At 38.8% G+C, this 24,588-nt stretch overlaps 2 protein-coding genes across 2 annotated transcripts in view; both read left to right on the forward strand.

Annotated features, from left to right (window-relative positions):
* The first annotated feature begins 1,017 nt into the window (after window positions 1-1,017).
* On the forward strand, window positions 1,018-2,569 carry LOC125118302 (protein BEX1-like). The gene is made up of 3 exons (XM_047764594.1): window positions 1,018-1,153; window positions 1,498-1,585; window positions 1,938-2,569. The coding sequence occupies exon 3, from the start codon at window positions 1,943-1,945 to the stop codon at window positions 2,324-2,326; it is 384 nt and encodes a 127-aa protein (XP_047620550.1). The 5' UTR covers window positions 1,018-1,153; window positions 1,498-1,585; window positions 1,938-1,942; the 3' UTR covers window positions 2,327-2,569.
* Window positions 1,568-24,588, forward strand: part of BEX4 (brain expressed X-linked 4) — an 80,767-nt gene continuing 57,746 nt past the window's right edge. The window contains exon 1 of the mRNA XM_047764593.1: window positions 1,568-1,585. The gene's annotated coding sequence lies outside the window, so the exon portion shown is untranslated. The remainder of the gene's footprint in view (window positions 1,586-24,588) is intronic.

Genomic DNA, 24,588 nt, shown 5'->3' on the forward strand with positions numbered 1-24,588 from the left:
AAATGTTTTATTTAATGAACTTTATTAGAATAGAATAAAATATAAATGTTTATTAAGAAAACTTGAAATTTGTCCCAGAAGGGGAAAAAAATGTAGATTATTTACATAAAATGTCCCAGATTAGACAATCAGACTTATTCCTGAAGATTTACTTCACTGACCATTTTCTTTCTTTTTTTTCTTTTCTTTTTTCTTTTTAGTGCCGCATCTACCACATGTGGAAGTTCCCAGGCTGGGGGTCAAATGGGAATTGCAGCTCTCCACCTACCCTACCGCCATGGCAACACTGTATCCAAGCAGCATCTGCAACCTAGAGGGCAGCTTGGCTGCATCCTTAAACCACCGAGTTAGGCCAGGGACAGAACACACATCCTCATGGATCCTAGTCGGATTCTTAACCGGCAAAGCCACAATTGGAACGCCTCACAGATCCTTTTCAAAATACCTACTGTGTTCAGGAGGCTCTCCCCACCTTTTTTTTCATTCCACAAAAATTTGAAACAAGCTAGAATGTTCTAAAAATGAAGTTGTGTGGAGCCCAGAGAAAATATTTTTTTCTGCGTGGTGGAAGAGAACATAAACAATGACAGGGTTTTTTTCCTTCCCCAACTTGAAACATGTCTTTTAAAAATGAAAATTCTTAATTTTCAGTTTTTTGAAGCATACTGATTTTTAAACTGCAAAAAGAGAGAAATTACTAGGAAGCAAATATACAGCTAGGGAGAACAGTAGAAAAGAGCAGAAAAGGCCAGTGATTGACAAGGCCCTGGAGTGGTGGGAAGGAAGATGCAGACCCTCCCTGGTAACAAGAGAAGGGCAAACTCCAACCGCAGGGCTGTGATGCCACCTGTGGGCCCTCAGATTGGACAGGAGAGAAATGAATGACGGGGCCTCGAGCACAGCTGGGTGGTGGGGGAGATCATGCCTGCGGAGGTGGAGGGGAGGGTCCTGTTGAACTCCCCGCCAGCCCGGGTTTGGTGGGGGGGGGGGGTTAGTGAGGGAGGGCTGGTTCGGCGGTGACGCTGGGCCGTCACGTGACCGGGAGCTGCAGAGCGACGCAGCCTTCGGAGCAGTCGTCACTCCTGTCTGGGTACCAGCTCCCCGCTGCCCTGCGCACGGCGGGCTGGCATCGGGCCCGGGGAAAGCCGAGCAGGTAAGAGCCCCGGGGCCCGCTTGCTGACGGTGGGCAACAGCGGACCGCCGACTCCAGAGACCCGCGCGGGGGATCAGCGTGGCGAGTCCCGGCCAGCTCTCTCCACACCCTTGCTTTCTTGAGAACAGAAATAGAGGCCCTCCTGGGGTTGGGGTGCAGGGGCCACAGGGTTTCTGGGAGGGCAGCAGAGCAGCTAAGAGCGATGGAAAATCATCCCCAGTTCCTGCAGGTGAACCAGGGGTGGGGGGGGAGGAGGGTGGCTGAGGGCGGGGGCAGCCGGGGAGGAGGGGAGCGGTACGTCGGCGCCCAGCGCTTGTCAGCAGTACTTTGTTCCTCTATCCCAGCCTTCTGCAGGTCCGCGAGTCTGTCAAGTGTTGCTGCGACGCGCTTGCACCGAGAATCAGGAGGAGGAGACAGCAAGGATAGGCCCAGGTGGGTGCAGGGGGCAGTGAGGCTGAGGGTGCAGAGCCCAGTCATACCCCCTCCCTACTCCCGCCCCCCCACCCCGTCCTCCATTTTGGTGTCTGAAGAGGCCTGGAGGATGGATCTGTAGGGAAAATGGTGGGCTTGGGAGGAGGGAGGGGAAAAAAGTGAGAGGGAAGGGGGGGGAGGGCTCGAATTTGGGGCCCCCTAGAGGGCGCGCAAAGCCTTTCAGGAGGGAAATGAAATTTAAAAAATAGCACTTGACATCCAGACCTCTAAAAGATGACTAGCAAGGCCTCTGTCCTCGGTGCTGATCTGTCCACCAAAAAAGCAGTCCTTTCTCTTATCTCCTGTCTCCTAGGAGCAATGGCGTCCAAAGAGGAACAAGTGCTAAAAAATTTCAGCATGGAAAATGCCAACGAGGGAAATGAAAAAAAGGGTGAAAAGGAGCAAGGTGTTAAAGGAGAGCCTTTGGCCCTCCCTGTGGAAGCTGGTGATAATTGCGTACCTAGAGGAAATCGTAGGCGGTTCCGTGTGAGGCAGCCTATCCTGCAGTATAGATGGGACATGACTCAGAGGCTTGAAGAGCCACAGGCAAGGATGAGAGAAGAGAATATGGAAAGGATTGGGGAGGAGGTGAGGCTGCTGATGGAAAAGCTGAGGGAAAAGCAGTTGAGTCATAGTCTTCGGGCAGTTAGCACTGACCCCCCTCACCATGACCATCACGATGAGTTTTGCCTTATGCCTTAAATCCTGATGTTTTCCCTGAAGTTAATAAGGAGACACACCTACTTCCTAAACTTAAATATTCATGATGTACCTTTGTTGTAAACTTTTTGATGTCTGTCATTTCTGGTGGACCTCATACTATCAACTTCTAGTTAAATGTGTTTTTGACCCAGTCTGTAAGATTTTGTTAGCAGAATTTTACCTATTGCATGGCAAGATGCTTATTATATATTGTGAAGTTAATAAAGCAGTTTTAAAAAGCAATCTCTGTATGTATTCTTTTTATCTCTAATATATATCTAATACACGAAGAGAAAAATGCTAAAATTAAAAGTACCAGAGGATTAATACAGGGACTCATTTCTTTTCTTTTATAATTTCTGCAGGTTGAGAAAACATGCAAACTATTTTTAATGGCTTTATGAGAGCAGAGGGTCACTTAATATTTGGTCACAAAATTTGGATCTTTTAGCCAGATGAATAAACCCAGGAATTCTTTATAAATTAGGGGCTATATTTGCTTCACATGATTGTGAAATAGGGTCAGGAGTGTGTGAGCTGTGTTTACCTATTTTTGCCCCCACCTCTACTTATTAAGCAAGACCCCCCCCCACCTCTGGTCAGGTTTTCCCTTCAAATATTTAGCAGAGTCTCCAAAGATAGATCTCACCAGTCCCGTATCCTCATCCTCAGGACTGCAATTTCCTGCCTCACAAAAGGTAGGCACTTTACAAAATACAATTAATAACGATTGAGTCAGGGGCTTTTGAGTTCTCGTCTCAGTTCAGTCCCTAAATAAAATAACCTTGGATATGTAATTTCAATTCTCTAGATGAGATTACTTGCAATTCCTAAAGGAACACTGTATTCATTTAATAATGTCCTAGTATTTCTAAATGTATGCTGATCAGTCACCTGATACCTGAGAATTACCCTGAGAACTTCCTTGAAAAGGTCCCACTGAAATCTGAATGGCGCGCCAGAACTTTCATTTTTTAGCCAACTTTCCTGGTGATTCTGTTGTACATTAATGTCTAAAAACCTACCGGTATATATGCATAGATTATGATCTCAATTCTTAAATAGGGACTGTAATAATCAGGAGAACATAAAGATAACTGAAATCAGTGGAGAGAAGCATTAAAATGCAAAAGATTAGAAAATGTAAAAGACTTTTAAATTGACTACATAAAAATTACAATTGAAAGTATGTATGGTAAAAAGTTAACAGTGGTTAGCTCTTGTGGGATAGTGGGTGACTTTTCTTTGTACTCAACTATACTTTTTAAAGGAATATGGATGAGGTCCTACCATACAGCACAGGGAACTATATCCAATTTATTGGGGTAGAACATGATGGAAGACAGTATGAGAAAAAGTACACACACACACACACACACACACACATACTCACACACATATATATATGACTGGGTCACTATGCTGTACAGTAGAAATTGATAAAATACTGTAAATCAATTATACTCTAATAAACATTAAAAAATAAAGAAGTAAAAGCCAATAATAGATCCAGATCCAAAGAACACTTCAGTGAGCTTATAAATGCAATAGAGTCACTTTGAAAATTCTCATTGACAGAAAGATATGTAGATTTCAAATTACTCATGGATACAGTATTCATATCCTGGTTTAGTTGTCTCTTCCTGAATGCAGGCAAAATAACTAAAACTCACTTCTAATCAATAGAACACAACAAAAAGTGGTGTGATGTCACTTCTGTGATTGTGTTACAGAAGATTATGACTTCTGTCTTTCTAGGAGACTCTGTCTTCATCCTGTGCCTCCTTGCTGGCTTTTATGAAAGAAACTGCCATGTTGGAGAGGCCCATATGGCAAAGAACTGAGAGTGTCTTACAGCCAACAGGCAGTGAGGAACTAAAACCCTCAGTCTTATAGCCCTCAAGGAAGTGAATCCTGACAAAAAACATAAATGAGTTTGGAAGCAGATCCTTCCCTACTCAAGCTGTCAAATAAGACCCTGGCCCTGGCTAACTTATCGATTGCAAATTTGTAAAAGACCCCGAGGCAGAAAACAGACAAGGAACACTCAGACTTCTGATTCACAGAATTTCTGGGATAATAAATGTGTGTGGTTTTAAATTGCTAAGTTTTGGGGTAATTTGTTACACAACAGCAGGTAGCAGGAGTTCCTGCTAAGACGCAGTGGGTTAAAGGTCTAGGGTTGTCTCTGCAGCAGGTCAGGTTTCTGCTGAGGCACAGTGGGTTAAGGATCCGGTGTTGCTGCAGCTGTGGTATAGGTCGCAGCTGTGGCTGGGATTCAATCCCTGGCCTGGGAGCTTCCAAAGCCATGGGGACAGCCAAAAAAAAAAAAAAACCCTGCAAAAACACCCCACAAAGAAACAAAACATAGGTAGCTGATACAGTATATATCTCTAAAAGATAATGATGCTTTTAAAACATAACCATGATATCATAATCACAAATAAATGTGGGAAACGATTATTTAACATCTAGTCATGGTTTAGATTACAATGGTCTCATATTTTTTAATCCCATCTATATAAACTAACAAAGACTATATTGGGTTCCTGAGCAACACTAGTGGCTTTGTTAGGTAGCAAATGACAGGAAAAAACCTAATGTAAACTTTTCTATTGGGAAGCTAACAGGAGTGTGGGTTTGAAAAAGAGTCTCACATCCAACACAGACATGAAGTCACAGACTGAAAAATCTAGCAGATGTTAAGAGATAAACTGGTCTGTTAAAATACAGGGTAGAGTGAGGGTCAGGAAGGGGCATCACAAAGATAACTTCATAATCCAAAATAGTCATTTGAGCTTCTGACACCTGCTTCGCAGTAGTCTTGGAAAACAATTCTATTTAACCAAATTTGCCAAATAGTCTGTTTAACTCTAGAAAGAAAAGCATTGGATAGAAAGAGTGGCTGTCAGGCTTACAAAGTTGGAAAGATGCAGGCAGAAAGCATCAGATTACCAATAACTCTTGTGGTTGAGCGAATAATTGCAAGAAAAATTTCTCTTACTGTGTTACAGTTAGAGGGAGCATGGGACTGAGATAACAGGATGAACAAGCATGTTTATGAAACCATTTTATCATCTAGTTTGAGTGAATAAGGAGTATGTTTCCAAGAATTTTTTTTTTCAAGAAACAAAAAATTTGGAGGACTAATATAAGTACATGGGGGATATAATTTGTGGGTCACCAAGACCTCAAATCTTGAAAATGAGGATGCCCTCTGAGAGTTATAAATAGATAAATCTGGGAGTTCCCGTCGTGGCGCAGTGGTTAACGAATCCGACTGGCAACCATGAGGTTGAAGGTTCGGTCCCTGCCCTTGCTCAGTGGGTTAAGGATCTGGCGTTGCCGTGAGCTGTGGTGTAGGTTGCAGACGCGGCTCGGATCCCGCGTTGCTGTGGCTCTGGCGTAGGCCGGTGGCTATAGCTCCGATTGGACCCCTAGCCTGGGAACCTCCATATGCCGAGGGAGCGGCCCAAGAAATAGCAAAAAGACGACAAAAAAAAAAGATAAATCTGACAGATGATGAACATGGCTTTCCATTTCTGTGAATAACACAAGAAATTATCTGTGAATGTGATATTGAAAAGATTGGGAAGATCTACTACTTCAGTTAGCATTGTTTGGGAATTGTCCAATGGAAGGAGGGCCATGGAACTGCTTCATGAAGGAAAATAATAATATACCTATGTGAAGTAGGTTCTTGGAATTCCTTTAAGCAATTTGAAGTTAAAATGGGTAGAAGTCCAACAGAACATTTTAGAAGATTTTAAGGAAGAAAATTATGAAATAGATGGCATAAATATGGCATAAGAGATAAGGAAACATACAAAAAACAGGGCAAATGAGCTGGAGTGGGTTCTGACCATAATAATCAGAAGGCATGGTGAGGAAAATGTATTCAGCAATGATATGAACTAACGCATACTCAAGATACTAAAAATAGATCTCTTTAAGAAGAGTAAAAAGTGATTTCAGTTCATGCATGACTGGAAATAAAGTTGTCTTCTGAATGTCAAAGTAAAATTCACCACACACACTATGAATCAAAGTAATAAGCTAAAATAGTTAATGTAAAAGTTTGAGTTCAAGAAAATAACAGTATTTAGAAAACCAAAGGAAAAAGTAAACGGGCAGATAGATACCTAATACCTAAAGTGATCCGAGGACAGAAAAAGTCAGATGGTAAAGAGCGCCAAAGCCAGTGGTGTGCTGATAAACTAAACATTAAACAAGTGGGTTTCCAGTAAACTATTATAACGTTAGCCTAATTTCCACTGTGTAGATACTCCTACTACAGCTGATTTTCAGCTACCAATATGATACCACTTAATGCAGAGTTGAGAAGAGATATGCAAAATTAGCTGTCTTGAGCCAGTACGAGCTAGCTTCGGCACACCATTGGTTCAGAGCCTCCTTTATCAAGGTGGTAAAAACAGGGAAAATACTATGCAATGAAAATGAAAGATAAGAATGAGAAAAGGGAATATCTTTTGGAAAGGAGATGTAGGATGAACATAAAGGAGAGAAAGATAAAAGAAAAAGAGACAGAGGCTCAAGTGTATGCAGTATTCTTGTGAGTAAAATGAACTAGAGGATTGTGTGTGGGGGGGGAGAGAGAGACAGAGAGAGACAGAGAAAGATAGGCTACTACAGAAAGACAGAGAAAGAAAGAGAGAGAGAGAGGTTGGTAGATTTCCTAGGCATGGATACTCTTGGACAATTTAAAGGAGTATTTGTAAAAGCACAGACTTTGGAGTTAGGCGGACCTTAGTTCAAATAGTGGCACTGTCAATTACAAGTTTTGTGACCTTAAACAACCTCCCTTAGCTTCATTTCTCTTGTCTGTAAGATATGGAAGGTGTTTAGCAAGATGCCGGTCACATACTAAATTCTCAGTAAATGTTAATATTATAACATAGAAAATGAAAAAAAAAGTTTTAGGTCACTAGAAATGAGTAGCCTAATGTTTCAAAGTTAATGAAATTGGTGTATTTTTAAAAGTACGTACTAATCCTGGTAGTCAAAATTTGGCATAAAAAGGATTACATTTGGTAAAAAACAAACAAACAAACAAACAAAAAAACCTGTTTGTCATGTAAGGTGCTATTCAATTTTTGAATCATTATTGATATTTAATAATTGAGAAAATGCCCAGGAAAATCCTGATTTTAGGCTTCCATGAAGAATCAGTAAATCTGGGGAGTTCCCTTTGTGGTGCAGCGGAAATGAATCCAACTACTATCCATGAGGATACGGGTTTGATCTCTGGGCTCCATAAGTGGGTTGGAGACCTGGCATTGCCTTGAGCTGTGATGTAAGTTGAAGACCCGGTTCAGATCTTGTGTTGCTGTGGCTGCGGCAGAGGCCAGCAGCTGTAACTACAATTCAAACCCCTAGCCTGGGAAATTCCATATGCCGAGGCTGTGGCCCTAAAAAGCAAAGCAAAGCAAAGCAAAGAATTGGTAAGTTTGTCAACTCTGGGCCTGCATTCTCATGTTGTACCGATTGACTGGAGGGAGCTTAGTGGCTTCAACTTTTTAAAAAGATGTACTTCATTTTTTTATTATTACTCAATGAATTTATTACATTTATATTTGTACAATGATCATCACAATCCAATTTTATCAGATTTTCATCTCACAACCCCAGCACATCCCCCCACCCCCAAAACTGTCTCCTTTGGAAACCGTAAGTTTTTCAGAGTCTGTGAGTCAGTATCTGTTCTGCAAAGAAGTTCATTCTGTTCTTTTCTCAGATTCCACATGTCAGTGAAAGAATTTGATGTTGGTGTCTCATGGCATGGCTGACTTCACTTAGCATGATAATTTCTAGGTCCATCCATGTTGCTAAAAATGCTGGTATTTCATCCCTTTTAATGGTGAGTAATATTCCACTGTGTATATGTACCACCTCTTCTTGATCCACTCCTCTGTCCATGGACATTTAGGTTGTTTCCATGTCTTGGCTATTGAAAATTGTGCTGCAATGAACATCAAAGTACATGTGTCTTTGCGAGTCATGGTTTTCTCTGGATAGATGCCCAGGAGTGGGATTGCTGGATCAAATGATAGTTCTATGTGTAGTTTTCTGAGGAATCTCCATTCTGTTTTCCACAGTGGCTGCACCAATGTACAATCACACCAACAGTGTACTAGGGTTCCTTTTTCTCCACACCCACTCCAGCACTTATTGTTTGTAGACTTTTGGATGATGGCCAATCTGGCTGATGTAAGGTGGTACCTCAGAGTGGTTTTGATTTGCATTTCTCTACTAATGAGTGATGTTGAACATCTTTTCATGAGTTTTTTGACCATTCATATGTCTTCTTTGGAGAACTGTCTGTTTAGTTCTTCTGCCCATTTTTTGATGGGGTTGTTTGTTTTTTTGGTATGGAGCTGCAGGAGGTGTTTATAAATTTTGGATATTAATCCCTTGTCAGTAGATTCACTTGTAAAGATGTTCTCCCATTCTGTGGGTTGTCTTTTTGTTTCGTTTAGGGTTTCCTTTGCTGTGCAGAAACATTTATGTTTGATTAGGTCCCATTTGTTTATTTTTGTTTTTACTGTCATTACTCTAAGAGGTGGATCTGAGAAGATGTTGCTGTTGTTTATGTCAGAGAGTGTTTGGCCTATGTTTTCCTCTAAGAGTTTTACAGTATCTGATCTTAAATCTAGGTCTTTAATCCATTTTGAGTTGATTTTTGTGTATGGTGTTAGAGAGTATTCTAATTTCATTCTTTTCCCTGTGGCTGTCCAGGTTTCCCAGCACCACTCATTGAACAGGCTGTCCTTTCTCCATTGTATATTCTTGCCTCCTTTGTCATAGATTAGTTGGCTGTAGGTGCATGGGTTTAATTCTGGGCTTTCTATCCTGTGCCACTGATCTATATGTCTGTCTTTGTGCCAGTACCATATGGTTTTCAGGATTGTTGCTTTGTAGTGTAGTCTGAAGTCTGGGAGCCTGATTCCTCTAGCTCCATCTTTCTTTTTCAGGATGTTTTTGGCTATTCTGGGTCTTTTGTGCTTCCAAACAAACTTTAAAATATTTTGTTACGAGTTCTGTGGAAAATGTCCTTGGTAATTTGATAGGGATTGCATTGAATCTCTAGATTGCCTTGGGGAGTATTGTCATTTTGATAATATTAACTCTTCCAATCCAAGAGCATGGTATATCTTTCCATCTATTTGTGTCATCTTTGATTTCTTTCATCAGCGTCTTATAGTTTTCAGAGTACAGGTCTTTTGTCTCTTTAGGTAGGATTACTCCTAGGTATTTTATTCTTTTGGATGTGATGGTAAATGGGATTGCTTCCCTAATTTCTCTTTCTGATCTTTCATTGTTAGTGTATAGAAATTCCATCAATTTCTGTGTATTGATTTTGTATCCTGCAACTTTGCCAAATTCATGGATGAGCTCTAACAGTTTTCTGGTAGAGTCTTTAGGATATAGGTATAGGTCTCTAGGTATAGTACCATGTCATCTGCAAATAGTGATAGTTTTACTTCTTCCTTTCCACTTTGGATTCCTTTTATTCCTTTTACCTCTCTGACTGCTGTGGCTAGGACTTCCAGAACTATGTTGAAGAGTAGTGGTGAGAGCGGACATCCTTGTCTTGTTCCTGATCTCAGCAAGAATTCTTTGAGGTTTTCACCATTGAGAATGATGTTCGCTGTGGGTTTGTCATATATGGCCTTTGTCATGTTGAGGTAGGTTCCCGCTGTGCCCACTTTCTGAAGGGTTTGCCTCAGAAACGGGTGTTGGATTTTGTCAAAGGCTTTTTCTGCATCTATTGAGAGGATCATATGGTTTTTATTCTTCAGTTTGTTAATGCGGTGTATCACACTGATGGATTTGCGGATATTGAAGAACCCTTGCATCCCTGGGATAAATCCCACTTGATCATGATGTACAATCCTTTTAATGTATTGTTGGATGTGGTTTGCTAATATTTTGTTGAGGATTTTTGCATCGATGTTCATTGGTGAAATTGGCCTGTAGTTTTCTTTTGTTGTGGTATCTTTGTCTGGTATTGGTATCAGGGTGATGGTGGCCTCATAGAATGAGTTTGGGAGTATCCCTTCCTCTGCAATTTCTTGAAATAGTTTCAGAAGGGTAGGTGTTATCTCTTCTCTAAATGTTTGATAGAATTCGCCTGTGAAGCCATCTGGTCCTGGACTTTTGTTTGTTGGAAGTTTTTAAATCATGGTTTCAATTTCAGTTCTTGTGATCGGTCCATTCATCTTTTCTATTTCATCTTGGTGTAGTCTTGGAAGATTGTACTTTTCTAAGAATTTGTCCATTTCGTCTAGGTTTTCCATTTTATTGGTATATAGTTGCATATAGTAGTCTCCTATGATCCTTTGTATTTCTGTGATGTCCGTTGTTACTTCTTCTTTTTCATTTCTAATTTTATTGATTTGAGTCCTCTCTCTTTCTTGCTTGATAAGTCTGGCTAGGGGTTCAACGAGTTTGTTGATCTTTTCAAAGAACCAGCTTTTCTTTTCATTGATCTTTTCTATGGTTTTCTTTGCTTCTATTTCATTGATTTCTGCTCTGATCTTTATGATTTCCCTCCTTCTATGAACTTTAGGTCTTGTCTGTTCTTCTCTCTCTAGCTGCTTTAGATGTAAAGTTAGCTTGTTTATTTGAGCTTTTTCTTGCTCCCTGAGGTGGGCTTGTATTGCTCTAAACTTTCCTCTTAGAATGGCTTTTGCTGCATCCCATAGGTTTTGGAGTGCTGTCTCTTTGTTGTCATTTGTTTCTAGGTATTTTTTAATTTCCTATTCGATTTCTTCAGTGACCCATTGGTTGTTTCATAGCATGTTTTTTAGTCTCCACGTGTTTGTGTTTTTTGCAGATTTTTTCTTGTTGTTGATTTCCAGAAAATTGAAATCATATCAAGAAAAGATGCTTGATATGATTTCAATTTTCTTAAAGTTACCAAGGTTGGATTGGTAGCCCAGGATGTGATGAATCTTAGAGAATGTTCCATGTGCACTTGAGAAGAATGTGTATTCTGTTGCTTTTGGATGGACTGTCCTATAAATATCTTTTAAGTCCATCTGGTCTAATGCATCATTCAGGACCTGTGTTTCCTTATTGATTTTCTGTCTGGATGATCTGTCCATTGCTGTAAGTGGGGTATTAAAGTCCCCCACCGTTATTGTGTTATTGTTGATTTGTCCTTTTAAGGTTGTTAGCAGTTGCCTTATATATTGTGGTGAACCTAGGTTGGGTGCATAGATATTTAAAATTGTTACATCTTCTTCTTGGATTGATCCTTTGATCATTATGTAGTGACCTTCTTTGTCCCTTAAAATATCCTTCATTTTAAAGTCTCTTTTGTCTGATATGAGTATTGCTACTCCAGCTTTCTTTTGATCCCCATTTGCATGGGATATTTCCTTCCATCCTCTCACTTTCGATTTGTATGTGTCCCTAGAAGTGAAGTGGGTCTCTTGAAGACAGCATATATGTGGGTCTTGTTTTTGTATCCATTCAGCCAGTCTATGTCTTTTGGTTGGGGCGTTTAGTCCATGAACATTTAAGGTAATTATTGATATGTATGTTCTTATTGCCATTTTATTCATTGCTTTGGATTTGTTTTTGTAGCTCTTTTTTCTTCCCTTCTTCTCTTGTTCTCTCCTCCTTTGATTTGATGACTATCTTTAGTGTTGTATTTGAGTTGATTTTTCCTATTTGTTTGTGCATCAATTGTAGATTTTTTTGGTTTGCAGGTATTCTGAAGTTTTAATATAAGAGTCTATGTGTATATGAGATTGTTTTAAGTTGTTGTTCTCTTACTTGCAAGTGCATCTCCAGTGACCTGCTTTTGTACCCACCTCTTCTCGTGATTCCTGATTTTGGTGGTATAATTGTGTGTGGATGATTTTGTGTCTTTATTGTATATATACCTTTACTGGAGAGCCTTGTCATTTGCAGTATTTTTATGTGTGGTTGTGGCCTTTTCTTTTCTGCCTAGAGAAGTTCCTTTAGTATTTGTTGTAAATCTGGTTTAGTGTTGCTAAATTCTCTCAGCTTTTGCTTATCTGTGAAGCTTTTGATTTCTCCTTCAAATCTGAATGAGAGCCTTGATGGGTAAAGTAATCTTTGTGGGAGGTTTTTTCCTTTCATCACGTTAGGTATAACAATTCACTCCCTTCTGGCCTGCAGAGTTTTAGCTGAGAAATCTGCTGATAACCTTATCGGTGTTCCCTTGTATGTTATTTATTTCTTTTCCCTAGCTGCTTTCAAGATTTTCTCTTTGTCTTTAATTTTGGTCAGTTTGATTAATATGTGTCTCAGTATATTCCTCCTTGGGTTTATTTTATATGGTACTCGTTGTGCTTCCTGGATTTGAGTGAGTGTTTCCTTTCCCATATTAGGGAAGTTTTTGGCTATTATCTCTTTGAATATGTTTTCTGTCCCCTTCTCTCTCTCTTCTCCTTCTGGCACCCCTATAATACGGATGTTGGTGTGTTTCACATTGTCCCAGAGTTCTCTGAGACTCTCTTCATTTGTTTTCAATCTTTTTTCTCTTTTCTGTTCCATATCTGTGATTTCCACTAATCTGTCCTCCACCTCGCCTATTTGTTCTTCTGCCTCTTGTATTCTGCTGTGGGCTGCCTCTAATGAATTTTTTATTTCAGTTATTGCATTTTGCATCTCTTCTTGTTTCAGTTTTATATCTTGTATGTCTTTGCTCAGTGTTTCCTGTAAGTTATCCATCTTTGCCTCCAGTTTATGTCCAATGTCTTGCATCATCTTTAGCCTCAACAGTCTAAAGTCTTTTTCTTGGAGGCTGAGAATCTCCTGATCACTTAGCTGTTTTTCTGGGGTTTTTTCCTTTCTCCCTCATCTGAGTTATAGTTCTCTGTCTTTTCATTTTTATAGGTCTTTGGTGTGGTGACCTTTTTTACAGATACTAGAGTTTTAGCCCCTCTTACTTCTGGTGTCTGCCCCCCTTGTGGCTGAAGTTGGTGTGGGGGCTTGCTGTAGGCTTCCTGATGGAGGGGACTGATGCTGCCTACTGATAGGTGGAGCTGATTCTAATCCCTCTGGTGGGTGGGTCTTTGTCTCTCGGTGAGATTAGAGGTACCTGTGTGCCTAAGGGTCTTTATGCAGCCTGTTTACTGATGGGTGGGGCCAGATTTTCCCAAAAATGGCCACCTCCATAGAGAGGCTTACTGATGAACAATCCTGTGGAGCTCCACACAAGCCCCACTGGCCTTCAATGCCAGATGCTCTGGGGGCTCTTTCTCCCAGTGCCAGATCCCATGTGTGGGGGTTTGATGTGGGACTCAGAACTCTCACTCCTGTAGGTGAGTCTCTGTGAACCAGTTACTTTTCAGTCTTTGGGGCTTCCCACCCAGGAGGTATGGGGTTGCTTATATCATGTAATCACCCTTCCTACTGCTTGCTGTGGCCTCCTCTTTGTCTTCTGGAGTAGGATATCTTTTTGAAAGTTTCCAGTCCATTTGGGTGAAGATTGCTCAGCATTTGGTTGTAAATTTTGTTGTTTTTAGGAGAGAAGTTGAGCTCCAGTCTTCTATTCCACCATCTTAATCCCCTAAAATTTCTGATAACAAATTATACATGCTCATTTTGGAAAACGCAAAGGAACATAAAGAAGAAAATTTTAAAAATCATCTCAATCCAGCTAAATGTTTTTAAATATTTCAGTTCCTTTTCTTTTAGTCTTTTTTCTGCACAAAACATTCACAATGAAATCTTGTTCTATAAGAATTGGATAATACAGCATAAACTATTTTGTATGTTCCTCTTTCACTTAACATTTTAAGATAATCCTTTCCACTAATCTTAAGAATTATTTGAAACAAAGATTTTGCCTACATTCATTAACAAATTGCATATAATAATAACAGAACTTGGAGAAAATACAGATGATCATTTAACCTAAGCATGCTAAAGGCATTTCTCAACATATAACCAAGGCAGAAATTATGCAGAAAATAACCTTTGTTACATTAAAAATAAAATTTTATGTGGCATAAGTATAATTTTAAAAGCAAAATGAAATACTGGAAAAATATCATATAGGAAAGACAAAGGGTTAATATCATAACTATATAGTGAATTGGTTCAAATAATCAAGGAAAGGGCAATACAGATATCAAAATGGACCCAGAAAAAGGAAAAGGCAAGCCATTTTACAGCTGAGTAATAGACATGTGGGAAAAAAAGAATGATCAGTTTCATCAGTAATCAAGGAAATGCAAATGAGGATAATAAAATATTTTCAAGTCACAAGTTGGTAAATAATAATAATAACTACCAACATTTATTGACCTCTTATAATCTAAGTGCTTTACATGCCTTAATTTCCCTAACCACATAAGTTGCATGTAGATACCATTGTTAGGTCCATTTTGTAGTTAAAGATAATGAACCACATACCCAAAGCCATGTCACTATTAAGTTGTGGAGCTGAAACTTGAACAGTCTGACTTCTGAGACTATACCATTCCTAGCGATTTATACCTAAAAGTTAAGGTTCAGAAAAATGGGTGTTTTCATACAGTGCTGGTGAGAATGAGAACTGGTAAAACTTTTCTGAAAGTTAGTTTGAGAGTACGTATCAAAAACCTTAGAATAATTCTATAGCCATTGTCTCAGAAATTCTATGCTTAGGACTATATCCCAGGTGAAAAGTCATCAAATGTTCTGCATCTGAACTGTGAAAACATCCAATGTGCAAATATGTAACTATATGCAATAACAGGATGTTTATTTCAGCATTTTTGAAATACAAAAAAACCCTGGATATAGCCTTAATACTTATAAAAGGAGATAATAAATACATTAAGGTGCAATAAAACTTTGGAAAGCTATACAGTCATTAGAAACAATGGAGTAGTTCTGAACAGAATAAAATAAAAAATCCTCTAAGAAATATTGTTACATCAATTACACTGGATGGGGAATTTTAGCTATATGTAAATAACAATCGACTAAAACTGGCTTAAATATTAAGGAAGTTTATGATGTCACTTAGCCAGAAGAGCAGAAGTAGGTAGGATAGGCTTCAGGACTAAAGAATGTCATCAAGACCCAGGTTCCTCTTCCCTCTCTGTTAACTTCTGACATGCCATGTGTTAGCTTCTTCCTGAGGCTGTTGGTAACCCCTGATGCAATAAGATGGCTGCTTATGGTAATTGAGGGTACATTCTTGTCTGTGTCTATTCCTCAGGAGAAAAGGGAAAAACCTCTCCTCTAACCATGGAATAAAAGGTCTTCCCTTCAATCTGACTGGGCCTTTTTAAGACTGTTGGCCACCCTCTACCAGTAACAGTCCTCAGGGATATTCCAGGTCCTGATGGGTTCAGAATAATAAGGACTTGTTCCCAGAAACTATCAGTGAGGTGACTTGGGATGGACATCTGGATGTTTGGAGTTCTGTTAGGAAGGAGGTGGGAAATTAATGTTGAGCAAGTAGATACTACACTGGATGCCCCCATAATAAGAATGGCCCAGAACATTTCCAAAATTCAAGAGGTCCTGAGTGGGAGATCAAACAGCCAGACAACACACTGAATACACTTTGGAAAGAAAAGAGAGCATAAAAAACCAAAGTGCTCCAGAAAATGCCAATACTCAGGGAGAGGAAAAAGAGAGGGGGAGGGGAAAGGGAAGAAAGGAAAGAGAGAGAGAAAGAATCATGAATGTGACTTTGCAAAAGCTCCCCAACCAAGAGAAATCTGAGGAGTTCCTGTCGTGGCGCAGTGGTTAACGAATCCGACTAGGAACCATGAGGATGCAGGTTCAATCCCTGCCCTTGCTCAGTGGGTTAATGATCCGGCGTTGCCGTGAGCTGTGGTGTAGGTTGCAGACGCGGCTCGGATCCAGCGTTGCTGTGGCTCTGGCATAGGCCGGTGGCTAAAGCTCCGATTCTATCCCTAGCCTGGGAAACTCCATATGCCGCGGGAGCGGCCCAAGAAATAGCAAAAAGACAGAAAAAAAAAAAAGAAATCTGAGGGATCCCTGGAGTTCTGGGATTAAAAACCAAAACAAGGCAATTTCTCCAAGGTATCAGGTCCAGTAAAACCATTCACAAGGGCTAGGTAGAAGGCATGTGGGTTTGTGCCCACAGTTACTCAAGATACCAGTCAGTGAGAAACAGAAGCCAGTGGAGAGAATTCCAAGAAGATAAATTCTTCTCTGAGTTTCTGCTTTGTCCCGTACATAAGACCTCCCTTCTCAGAATCTTGCTGTGCTCTGTGGACTAGTGCCAGATGTGTTGGGCATATTTCTTCCTCCAGAAGTAGAAAGTTGGCCTTGACAGTTGTTTAACAACATCTGTGAAAAGCAAGTGCTTTGGTTTTCTCAGCTTTTAATCTTATTGGGGTTTGCAGGAACTTCCACTGGGCATTGCTTGCTCACTTGGCAGGCTCATGCATGACCTCTGCCATGAAAAATTTCCTCTCCTGGAAAAATGTTCCAAACATACCCACATTTCAAGGCTCAACCTAGATCCCTCTTCCTCATGACAGCTTCCCTGGCTCTAGGAGTAATTCCCTTCTTTTACTCCTATTAAGTGGACAGAACCCCATATATTTTTAGTTTCTTTTTCACCAGTTGTTATTATATGCAATAGTGGACCTGCCCAGGCACCTCTCGTTCTGATTCCCCTATAATATTTTGGATTGTGTTTTATAACTTTTTGTGTCTTTCACAGACCTTAGACCCCTAAATGATCAGTGAACAGGTCTGTTTCTCCTCTTGCCTTTCTCCAATCCAGCCTGTACATTGCAATCCAAGGAGTATGTTAAAGATGAATTAGAACATGCACAACTCCTCAATTGTATCCCTTAAATGCCCCCATTGCATTTAAATACTTTAAAACAAAATGAAACAAAACAAATCTTCACCATGGCCTTCAGGACCTACAAGACTTGGTTCCTGGCCACCTCCCCAACTCAGCTGGGCCACTCTCCCCCTCCACTGATAAGCTCCAGCTACACTGGCTTCCTTTGATTCTAACTGGGCCAAGGACTTTTCTGCCCTAGAGCCTGTGCACATGCTATGACTCATGAAAGGTTAACCACACTCAGCCCCTCCACCACCATCCCTACACAGACCCCAGATAACTCATTTCCCATTTAGGACTCAAATATCTTGCCTACTCTCATTCCCTGATCTAGCCCTTCGTGTCACACCTTGCAAAATCTCGTTCTCTTTCTTTATCATATTTGGGATTACATGTTTGCTTAATGCTTCTCTCCCCCACTACAGTGTACATTTAATGCTCAGGGAGACCAGGTCTATATTACTCATCAAGGCATATCCAGAATCTAGCCCAGTGCTCAACACATGGTAAGTCTCAGGAGATAGTATGTTAAACCTTATTAAATTGCAGGTATATATCAGCAACCTCATAAGGTACAACATACTGTTTGAACTAACGAAAGGCAAGGCAGGTGAATAGTTAAGAAAAGAGAATGAGAAAGTAGCCTGAGGAATATGTCTTACTCTCAGGAATCTGACTGAGTTGCTGACTGTAAGACCTTCCCCCTAAAGGAAGGACTACTGATTTTTGTCATGAGTGTCTCTCCCCAGTGAATTCTTCAGAGTCCATGCTTCACAGCCATAGGCTTTTGTGTTCCTGTTTAAGCTCTATCTCCTCCCATGCTCTTTCATGTTTTCCTCTCCTTTCACAACTATTTTTGGCAACTAGCCCATCAAGGGTATAAAGACTTCTATATGATGTATCTTTACTCCCCTTTTCTGGTAAATTCCCAAATGTTCTTTCATAGGTCATAATAGTACTTGCTTTATCCAGTTGAGAGACTAAAAGAAGAATCAGTGGCTGTACTGAATGATGAAGGAAGAAACAACTTACCCTGGGTGAATTATAGCATTGGAAAGGAATATCTGTGAGGCATTAGAGGCAGAAAGACCCTAAAAGAAATTTCAGGGTTGCCTCCACTTCATAATGCCACTTTTCCTTTCCTTTCCTCTCCAGGAGACGACAACCACAGCAGTGGTGTGACCCTTAACACATCAGCAGGGCGATTGAGAGAAAGGGAGGGTCGCAGAATCTTCCAGAGTTCGGAATAAAGTTTGAAAATTACTGTTTAGAACAAAACAAAAATCAGGTATTGGAACAAAAAATCAAGTCTTTCCTGGGTGTCTCAAAAAGATGGAACTTAGGTGCAGGAAGATCTAATATTGGGGTATTGATTTGATCCACCAGTATTTGATCCACTGCATAAATATACAGTGAATAAATGAATGAATGAGTTGTTTTAGGAAATATCTGCCAATGAAAACTCTTAAAGTCTAACCTCCCAGTCTTTTTTCATCTCTGTATATATTTCTAACATAAGTAGGTTCATTTGATGTATGCTGTGTCAAAATCTTACGTAACAAAAAAAGCAGATTGTCAGTCTTGCTTTTGTCTTTCCTTATTAATATTATACTTTTCAATTTTTGGTTTCCAGTTTAGCATGTTAGGAGCTTGGAAATCATCACATCCATTCTCAAAACAATAAAAAGCTGACAAATTTAAAACCAATAATTCTTAGACCATCAGAGAACTGAGGGCACAGGTCAAACTACTGTTCACACAAATTGGAGTGATAAATAAGTGTATATAAAGAATTACATGGAGTAGAAATTTGGGAGCAGACCACTGCTGGAGCTAACACCATGATAGGAAAACAAACTAATTGATTAATTGCTAGGGGCTCATTTTGGACAAGCTTAAGAATTAGAAACTCTAGGAGTTCCTGTTGTGTCTCAGCGAGTTAAGAACCTGACTAGTACCCATGAGGATGTGGGTTTGATCCCTGGTCTCCCTCAGTAGGTTAAGGATCTGGTATGGCTGTGGCCATGGTGTAGGCCAGCAGCTGCAGCCCCGATTTCAATCCTTAGCCTGGGAACTTCCAAATGCTGCGGGTGCAGCCCTAAAAAGAAGAAAAAAGAGTTAAAAACTCTAGGTGGACCCAGTCTATGGGGACCTCCTCATTTTCTTGAGTTTCACCTCAAAGAGCCCTACCAGTTCCTCACAGTGAAGATCAGGGTAAAATGCTTCCAGCAAGAGAAGGGAAAAAGTATCCATTTTGAAATATGCCCAAAACATTTGTTTTTCTTTAAAAGATCTGCCCTCAAAAGAAACAGATCAAACTGGGGGAAGGAAAATATCCAACTTTAGTTCTCTCTAGTTTTTCATGTGGGGGAAGGGAAATATCCTCCTCTAGCCTTCCCAACTTAGCTAATTGTGGATGGAGAGCTGAGAAGCACTTTGAAGGTCACAGTCCATGGTTCAAGCACACTAAAAGACTAAAACTTAATCATAGGATAGTAGAACACTTCCCTTCCCTCCCACATTTTACCATCACATCAATAAGGTTCCTATATAATAATAGTAATACAATGGAGAAAACTTCACATTGCACATATCAGAACTTACTTAAAAAGAAGTCTCTAGGAAAATCCAAAGTCAACAGGGAAGACAAAAACAAGGACACCAGAGGAAATTTTAGCCTCTGACACCTACAGCAATAACAAACAGTGAATACAGTGTAACTTCTAGTCAGATAAACAATCTTCAGACTAAAAGCCTATGTACCTCAATTCTTTTTCCCCAGTACATTACTTTTGGCTTGTAACAAAAAATTATAAGGCATATCAAAAGATATAAAAACGTAGTTTGGGAGTTCCCTTGTGGCTCAGTGGTTTAAGGATCTGGCATTGTCACTGCTGTAGCTCTGGTTACAGCTGTAGCATAGGTTCCATCCCTGGCCCAGGAACTTCAGCATGCCATGAGCATGGTCAAAGACAAATAAACAAAAATATAATCCAGAGAGAGAGAGAACAAGTATTAAAACAAGACTCAGATATGATAGAGATTTTGGAATTATCAGACCAAGAATTTATGGTGAGGGTTCTAACCGAAAAAGTAAACAACATGCAAGAATGAGTAGTTGATGTAAGCATGGAGATGGAACAACTCAAAAGTAAATGCTAAAAAAACCCCTATTGTATGAGAAATGAAGAATGTCTTTCATAGGCTCCTCAGTAAACTGAGCATGGCTGAAGAAACAATGAGATTAAATATATGTCAATAAAAACTTCCCAAACTGAAATGAAAACGAAAAGAAGAAAATAGAATATCCAAGAACTATGGGACAATCACCAAAATGTGCAGCATATATGTAATAGGAATACCAGAATTAAAAGAAGGAAAGGAATGGAAGAAATAGTTGAAGTAATAATGGATGAGAATTTTCCAAAATTAATGACAGACACTAAACCACAGATCAAGAAAGCCCAGGAACACCAAGCAGTATAAATACCAAAAATGTACATAAAGATACATTTAAGGATACCAAAGACAAAGGGAAAATATTGAAAGAAATCAAAGAATGGAAGAAAAATTCTATAGAGGTGCAAGGATAAGAATTACATTATACTTCTCTCCAAAAACCATGCAGGCAAGAAGACAGTGAAGCAAATTATTTAAAAGTGTTGAAAATAAAAATGTGCTAGTCTAGAATTCTGTATCCAATACAATTATCTTTCAAAAGTGAGGAAGAGATGAAGACTTTCTCAGAAAAACACAAATTGAGGGAGTTCGATCCAGGTCATATAGATCCAGGAATTCAAGTACTGTTCAACATACAAAAATTGATCAATGTAATAATATACCTAATTAACACAATGAAAGAAAAAATCAACCATTTCAACTGATGCAGAAAAGGCATTTGATAAAATTCAGCACTCTTTCATGATAAAAACACCCAATAAACTAGGAATAGAAGGAAACAACCTCAACATAATAAAAGCCATATATGAAAAACTTATGGTCAGTATCACACTCAGTGCTGAAAGACTGAAAGCTTTCCCTCTAAGATAAGGAACAAAGCAAGGATGTCTATTTTCACCATATCTATTTAACATTGCACTGGAATTCCTAGCTAAATCAATTAGGCCAGAATAAAGGCATCCGTATTCTAAAGGAAGAAATTAAATTATTTCTGTTTGTAGATGATATGCTCTTATATGTAGAAACCTTAATGATTCTACAAAAAAAGTTAGAACTAATAAATGAATCCAGTAAATTAGCAGAATACAAAATAAATATGTAAAAATCAATTGTATTTATACACTTGAACAATGAAGAATCTGAAAAGGAAATTATGAGAATGATTTCATTTATTATAGTATCAAAAGAATGAGATAATTAGGAATTAACCAAGGATGCTAAAGACCTGAACAATAAAAACTACAAAACATTGCTGAAAGAAATGAAAGACATAAACAAGTGAAAACACACCATGTTTATGGATTAAAAGACATAATATTGTTCAATACTATCCAAAATCATCTATATATTGAATGCAACCCCTATCGAAAATCCCAATGATTTTTTCACAAGTATAGAAAAATCTATCTTTAAATTTATATAGAATCTCAAGGGACCATACAACCTTGCCCAAACAACCTTGAAATAAAATAATAAATTTGGATGACTCAGCCTTCTTGATTTCAAAATTTACTACAAAGCTACAGTAATAAAACACTGTGTTACTGGCATAAAGACAGACATATAGACAAAAGGAAAAGAATAGAGGTCCCAGAAGGAAACTCTAATATATCTAGTCAAATGATTTTTGATAAGCATGCTAAGACCATTCAATAGAAAAAGAAAAGTCTCTTCAACACATAGTGCTAGGAAAACTAGATATCCACATGTAAGAGAATGAAGTTGGACCCTTATCTAAAAACATATGCAAAGGTTAACTCAAAATGGATCAAAGACCTAAATGTAAGATCTAAAACAATAAAATACTTAAAAGAAAACAAAAGCTTTAGAGCATTGGATTTGGCAATGGTTTCTTATCTATGGCACCAAAAACACAGATAACAAAAGGAAAAAATAGAAAAATTGGACTTCACGAAAAATTTAGAAATTTGTACAAAAGACACTATCAGAGAGTAAACCCACAGAGGCAAATCACAGAATTAGAGAAAGTACTTGCAAATCATATATATATAATAAGAGATTAATAGCCTAAAAACAACAATAAAAAACAACCTGATTAAAAAATGAGCAAAGGACATGAATAGACATTTCCCTAAAAAATATACAAATGGCCAAGTACATGAAAAGATGTTCAACATCACTAATTATTTAGGGAAATGCAAATGAAAACTACAAGATATGCCTCACACTCATTAGGATAGTAATATCAGAAAAACAACAGAAAAAAATAAGGGTTGGTAAGAATGTGGAGAAATCGGAACTCTTGTGCACTGTAGAAGGGAATGTAAAATGGTACTGCCACTGTAGAAAACAGTATGGTGATTCCACAAAAATTAAAAAGTAGAATTATCATATAATCCAAATCTGGATATTTATCCCAAAACATTGAAAACAGGGTCTTGAAGAAATAGTTGTACACCCATGTTCATAGAGAGCATTATTAGTCACAAAAGGTAAAATATGAGGGCAATCCAAGTGTCCATTGACAGATGAATGAATAAACAAAATGTGGTTTATACATACAATGGGATATTATTCAGGCAGAAAAAGAGCTGAAATTCTGTCATATGCTACAGCATCAATGAACCTTGAGGACATTATGCTACGTGAAATAAGCCAGTCACAAAAAGACAAATAATGTATGAGTTCAAGTCTATGAGATATTTAGAGTAGACAGCAAGTAGAATGCTGGTTGCTGGGAGCTGGGGGAAGGGAAATGGGGAATTATTGCTTAATGGATATAGGGTTTCAGTTATATAAGATGAAAAGAATTTTGGAAATGGATGGGTGGATGGATGGTGGTGATGGTTGTGCAACATTATGAATGTATTTCTTTTTCTTTTTTCTTTTTAGGGCCGCACCTAAAGCATATGCAAGTTCCCAGGCAAGGGGTAGAATCAGAGCCGTAGCTGCCAGCCTACACCACAACCACAGCAATGCCAAGATCCAAGCCGTGTCTGTGACCTACACCACAGCTCATGGCAATGCCAGATACTTAACCCACTGAGTGAGGCCAGGGATCAAACCTGCATCCTCATGGATATTAGCCAGGTTCTCAACCCACTGAGCCACAACAGGAATGCCTATGAATGTATTTAATACAACTGAACGATACACTTTAAAATGGTGAGTATAGTAAATTTTATATTCTATGTACTTTATCAAAATAAAAAAATGAAAAAAGGAATATGCTCATTTGTTAAAAAAATATGTATACAAACACAGAGGATGGAAAGTGAAATTCTTAGGTATCCTACTCTTCAAATGACAACTATTGTTACAATTCCAATGTAATTTTTGTATTTGTGTATGCATATTTTAGTATGTTATGTGGTTATTATCCTTTTTAAAAAGATGTCACAATATGCACATTGTTCAATCTCTTTTGTTTAATTAAAATGAATACACACAAATATGCCCACTCAATGCTCTAAATTTATCCCTCTCCATAGAAATCTACTAACAAAAAGAAAGCAAAAACTAGAGCATGAAGTGTAAAGATGTTAAGCCAAGTATCTATTAAAGCAGCACAAAAAAATGTTCTGGGAACATTCTTCCCTCTAGTAAAGTCCATCTTCTTAACCATATAATTATAGATACAAGGTACATTCTTGCTGGCATGCTTATTTTCAATCTACCCCAGCTCATCTGTCATCTGAACAATTTCCTAATTAACGTTATTACCTCACTTCCCAGCCTGCCTCATTTCTGTTCCTTTGCTGGCCATTAACAATTTGCTAAAGTTGTGGACATGTGGAAGCGTAAGCAACCCACAGACTCATCATCTGCTGGCAACCACTTTTAACATTGTGCAATATTTTCCCCCTGTAAAGTCTTCTATAGGAAGCAGAAGACTTTTTTGGAGACCAAAATAATGCTTGTTTGATATCCACTTCACCTTTAGACTGGAAGGATGTCTGCATTTTGAGTGGACTTTGTCATATGATAAGGGAGCCAGATTTTGAAGGTCAGAGATACTGAGAAAAAAAATATATATATATATATTTCACATACAATAAAAAATTAAATAAAATTATACTGTGGGTATTATAATATAACTTTGCTCTTTTCTAAATACTCTAACAAATGACCTAGGACCATTTGTCTCTTCACTTATATCAGATAACAATTTTAAGACCAATGAAATATATACAAAGGTTCAGAGTGCAAGGGATTAACACACATAATTTGTTTAGTGACTACTGGGAGGATACCATATTCACCCCTTTATATGTGGAAGAAGTCCTCTGAGGTG

The sequence above is a fragment of the Phacochoerus africanus genome, chromosome X (assembly GCF_016906955.1).
Source record: "Phacochoerus africanus isolate WHEZ1 chromosome X, ROS_Pafr_v1, whole genome shotgun sequence".
Lineage (NCBI taxonomy): Eukaryota > Metazoa > Chordata > Mammalia > Artiodactyla > Suidae > Phacochoerus > Phacochoerus africanus.